At 49.1% G+C, this 5324-nt stretch overlaps 1 protein-coding gene across 1 annotated transcript; it reads right to left on the reverse strand.

The window, feature by feature from the left end:
- Positions 1–334: 334 nt before the first annotated feature.
- MLNR (motilin receptor) lies at positions 335–4868 on the reverse strand. The gene is made up of 2 exons (XM_048506322.1): positions 4070–4868; positions 335–648 (listed from the first exon to the last, which is right to left on the reverse strand). Exons 1-2 carry the CDS (start codon positions 4866–4868, stop codon positions 335–337), a joined length of 1113 nt encoding a protein of 370 aa, XP_048362279.1.
- Between the last annotated feature and the right edge of the window lie 456 nt (positions 4869–5324).

Raw genomic sequence — 5324 nt, forward strand, 5'->3', positions numbered from 1 at the left:
GCAACCCACCCCACCACCCACCCCATTCCTTACTGGTAGCCGGGGGATGGACGGACAGACGGACCTGGAAACCCTATATCCATGGTGGCGAACCTTTGGCACTCCAGATGTTATGGACTGCAATTCCCATCAACCCCTGCCAGCATGGCCAACCAGGGGCTGATGGGAATTGTAGTCCATAACATCTGGAGTGCCAAAGGTTCGCCACCACGGCCCTATATGATAACAGACTGATTAATTTCAACCCTTTAAAAACTGGAAGGCTAAACATTTTCTGCCCTTAATCTGACCAACCCGCTTAAAACAGCGTCAGTGAAAGCCCTAGAAAAACACCTCACGGATAGGCAACATTCCCAGTTTTTATGCTGTTGCTGCTCTCGGTGTAGCCAGCCGTTTCTCTGATAACAGTAGAAGTCTTTTCTCCGGCTCGGTTGGTCATCAGTAGCTTATAAGCCGCTGCCCTGTACTTCTTAGAGATGAGGTTGTAAAGGATGGGGTTGATAGTAGCGCTCAAGTAGAAAAGCTGCAGGGCGAAAATATTGAAGTACTGGGAGATATTCATCATCCTGGTGTCCTGAGAATTGATGTATATGATCCTGCCGATGTGGAAAGGCAGCCAGCAAATCACAAAAGCCAAAACCAGCCCAACTGTGAGGGGGGGAAAGCAGGAAAGAAAAATTACTTGATTGATTGCTGTCATGTGTGAGTTGGCTTTCATCCTTATGGGGCTGTTGTTGAGATATGCCAAGCTAGATTATGTGGATCCATCTACACAGCAGTGGCGTAGTGGTTAAGAGCAGGTCCTCTAATCTGGAGGAACCGGGTTTGATTCCCCGCTCTGCCACTTGAGCTGTGGACGCTTATCTGGGGAATTCAGATTAGCCTGTGCACTCCCACACACGCCAGCTGGGTGACCTTGGGCTAGTCACAGCTTTTTGGAGCTCTCTCAGCCCCACCCACCTCACAGGGTGTTCAGTTCTGGTCGCCACGTCTCAAAAAGGATATCGAAGAGATAGAAAAAGGGCAGAGAAGGGCAACAAGGATGATTGAGGGACTGGAGCACCTTTCTTATGAGGAGAGGCTGAAGCGTTTGGGACTCTTTAGTTTGGAGAGGAGACGGCTGAGGGGGGATATGATTGAAGTCTATAAAATTATGCATGGGGTAGAAAATGTTGACAGAGAGAAATTTTTCTCTCTTTCTCACAATACTAGAACCAGGGGGCATACATTGAAAATGCTGGGGGGAAGAATTAGGACTAATAAAAGGGAAACACTTCTTCACGCAACTTATGTGGTTGGTGTTTGGAATATGCTGCCACAGGAAGGTGGTGATGGCCACTAACCTGGATAGCTTTAAAAGGGGCTTGGACAGATTTCTCATGGAGGAGAGAGCTCGATTTATGCGCTACCAATCTTGGATCTTCCTTGGATCTTGAGATTGCAAAATGCCTTTAACAGTCCAGGTGCTCAGGAGCAACAGCTGCAGAAGGCCATTACTTTCACATCCTACATGTGAGCTCCCAAAGGCACCTGGTGGGCCACTGCGAGTAGCAGAGAGCTGGACTAGATGGACTCTGGTCTGATCCAGCTGGCTTGTTCTTATAAGTTCTTTATGTTGTGAGGGGGGGGAAGGGCAAGGATTGTAAGCCCCTTTGAGGTCTCCTACAGGAGAGAAAGGGGGGATATAAATCCAAACTTCCTCCTCCCTCCTCCCTCCTCCCTCCTCCTCCTCCTCCCTCCCTCTTCTTCTTCTTCTTCTTTCTTTCTTTTTCTTTCTTCTCCTCCTTTCTTCTTCTTCTTCTTTCTTCTTCTTCTTTCTTCTTCTTTCTCCTTCCTCCTCCTCCCTCCTCCTCCTCCCTCCTCCTCCCAATCTCTTCTTCTACTCTCTTTCTCCTCCTCCTCCTCCTCCTCCTCCTCCTCCTCCTCCTCTTCTTCTTCTTCTTCTTCTTCTTCTTCTTCTTCTTCTTCTTCTTCTTCTTCTTCTTCTTCTTCTTCTTCTCCTTCTCCTTCTCCTCCTCCTCCTCCTCCTCCTCCTCCTCCTCCTCCAATTCTTCTTCTACTTCTTCTTCTCCTCCTCCTCCTCCTCCTCCTCCTCCTCCTCCTCCTCCTCTTCTTCTTCTTCTTCTTCTTCTTCTTCTTCTTCTTCTTCTTCTTCTTCTTCACTTGCAAAATCGCATTCTTCCCCTCAGGGGAAGAGTTTGCACCAGATCCACCTCAGGGCACACAGAGTTCAAGGAAGGGGCAAACTGGCCTTCCCATGGCTGTTTCTGCTGGTGGAAACAGAGCAGGAGAGAAGCCCGAAGCTCCTTCGTGCCCCTACTGTGTTTGGAGCAGCACAGAGCTACAGAGAGTTTTTTTAAAAGCCTTGTCCCCATGTGAATATGTGACTGACAGCTGGTTCAGGCACCGGCAACCTGGTTTGGGTCACACATATCACGTATTTTGGCCCTAATCATGCATATCCTCCATCTTCCAGTGCAAGAGAAAGGGAGCACTCGTCTTCTGACGAATGAATAAAACTAAGCAAAGTTACATTGGGGGTGGGGTGGGGTTTGTCACTGCAAGTGGATGATTCAAATTCATCATTATATATTAACTTCCATAAATTATGAAATAATCTTGATTTAAATAAGTTTGGACACTTTGTTATCTCGTTGCTTCTCTCTCATATTTCCACATGTTGCGGCAGAAATTGTTGTGTTACTCTTGTGCGTATGTGACTTTATTATTTGTTCAGTTGGCCCCATCTGGGTTGACCCTGTTGTGCAGATTTGAACCCTGGTCTCCATGTAACGGCATAAAGTAGTAGATTCATATATTTGCATTTTGGCATCTCTAAGCTTTTACAAACACATTTTCTTCAGGTTACGACACAAATGGAAAAGAGGAAGTGTTGGTTCTTATACCTTGTTCTTCTCTACGTGTAAAGAGTCTCAAAGTGACTTATCAACTCCTTATCTTCCTCTCTCTATAACAGACACCTTGTGAGGTAGGTGAGGCTGAGAGAGTTCTGAGAGAACTGTGACTAGCCGAAGGCCACCTAGCAGGCTTCATGTGGAGGGGCGGGGAAGCACACCCAGTTTACCAAATCAGAGTTCACCACTCCTGTGGAAGAGTGGAGAATCAAACCCCAATCTCCAGATTAGAGTCTGCCGCTCTTAACTACAATGCCATGCTGAAGCTGTGTAAAATGTACCTATTCCCAGGATATAGAGGGAAATGACATCGCTTTTGCTCCATGGGTCTTTTCCAAGATGGCACCTTCTCTCCTCTCCCCCAGTTGCCATATGCCAGTGATGGCGGACCTTTTCAAGACCGAGTGCCCAAATTGCAACCCCAAACCCACTTATTTATCGCAAAGTGCCAACACTTTGAGTTAATTAATTAATTAATTGAGTTAATTAATTAATTAATTGATGCTGCATTTTAATGGGGTAAGGTTTATTTTTATTAGAGCCATCTTAACTTATATTTATACTGTATTTTAATCTGATTGTGCTCTTTTATACTGTTCACCACCCTGAGCCCTTCGGGGGAGGGCGGTCTATAAACCTAATTAATGCCTAAATAAACAACAAATAAATAAATAACAACAACAAACAACAAATAACACGGGCGACAGTTAACCTGGAATACGATGCGTTTTAGTTTAGAAAATGCTGGTTATTCTGGTAGGCTGCTAAGCGTTACTCGGGAGTAAGCTTGGTGGTAGTCGTGGCTTTGCTTTGAAGCAACCGTGCAACTCTTCCAAAGGGGGAAACACGACCTAGGAGGGTTTATTCAGAAGCAAGCCCCATTGCCAGCAACTGAGCTTACTTCCAGGTAAAGGATCACGCTTTAGTTCTTCGCATGAAAATCAGTGGGGTTTAACAGCGCTTAACAGGGTTACCTACACTGCTTCCCCAAAAGTAGATCTTAGGTTTAATGCTAATAATCGAGCCCAGGCCAACCTAGATGTGTGTGTGTGGAGGAGGACTCTGCACGTGCCCACAGAGAGGGCTCTGAGTGCCACCTTTGGCACCCGTGCCATAGGTTCACCACCACTGCCATATGCTATAGGCTTACTTACCCAGCATGCGCACGGTTTGCTGGTGGCTCCGATGTGACGCTCCACCAAGATGGATCTTATTGCCGTGCAAGAGCTCCCTGATAATGAAGCTGTAGAGGACGTAGAGGCAGAGGAAGGGCAGCACAAAGTAGCTGGTCGTGACCCACAGCATGGTGCTTAGCAATCCTGACTGGCGTGCGTGCGCCGTGGGGCCACACTCCCGGCTGAAGCTGTCACCATTGTGCCGGACGCCCACCAGGAAGAGAAAAGGCGCTGCGGAGAGCAGAGCCACCGCCCACAGAACCGCCAGCAGCGCCTTGACACGGCACCGGGTCACCAAGACCTTGGCTCGCAGCGGGAAGCAGATGGCGAGGTAGCGCTCGGCCGTGAGCGCCGTCAAGTGCAGGATGGAGCAATAGGCGCACGCCTCACTCGACCAGTGCAGTACGCTGCACACCACAGAGCCCAGCACCCAGGGCCGTGAACGCCACAGGCGGTACAAGTTGAGAGGCAAGCCGAGCAGCAGCAGCAAGTCAGAGATGGCCAGACTGCCCAGGTAGAGGCTGGTGGTGTTGCGGAGCTCCCGGCAGCGACACATCACCATCACGGTCAGCACGTTGCCCGTGACACCGAGCACCAGCAGTGCCAGGCACACAGCAGTCACAGGGATCAAGGCGTGCAGCGGAAACAGTGGGCAAATGTACTGGTTGCAAAGCATTGAGCTCTCTGTGCCCAGCCCTCGGCATGCCTCAGAACTGCTAACATTGCTGCAGTTCATTCTGCCGGCCGTCCTGGCGTGCCTGTCACAGACCAGCCACATCCATCGCAAGCGAGACGAAAGGTGTGTTCACTCCCAAGGAGTCAGTTCTACATTCCGGCTCTCCCGTCGCTCTCTTGGTCCCTCGGTGTTCACAGCTGATGTGTTCGCAGCCTTTGCAGGTTCTTAGACGCAGCCTATCTTTTATCCACAAATGATCCCCTGGGCGGGGAAATGAAGCAACCGCAACCCAACCCTTGATAGATAGACTCACAGCTACCCAAAGGCAACTCCTCCCCACTGAGCAGCCAATGAGGCATTGGGGCTCTCACGTCCACTCCTAAGCCAGGCCGCTTTATATTTTTGCCCCTTAGCAACAAGTGCAAATTGTGGTGAGGCACATTTGTCTCCAAAGTGGCAGACGTGCTCTCCGGTGCGAAACGTATCCAGGAGTCCACATTCAATGGTAATTCCCCACCCCCCACCCTAATACTGGAGCCATTTCCCAGTTTGTTTTCA

Source organism: Sphaerodactylus townsendi, linkage group LG01, assembly GCF_021028975.2.
Source record: "Sphaerodactylus townsendi isolate TG3544 linkage group LG01, MPM_Stown_v2.3, whole genome shotgun sequence".
Lineage (NCBI taxonomy): Eukaryota > Metazoa > Chordata > Lepidosauria > Squamata > Sphaerodactylidae > Sphaerodactylus > Sphaerodactylus townsendi.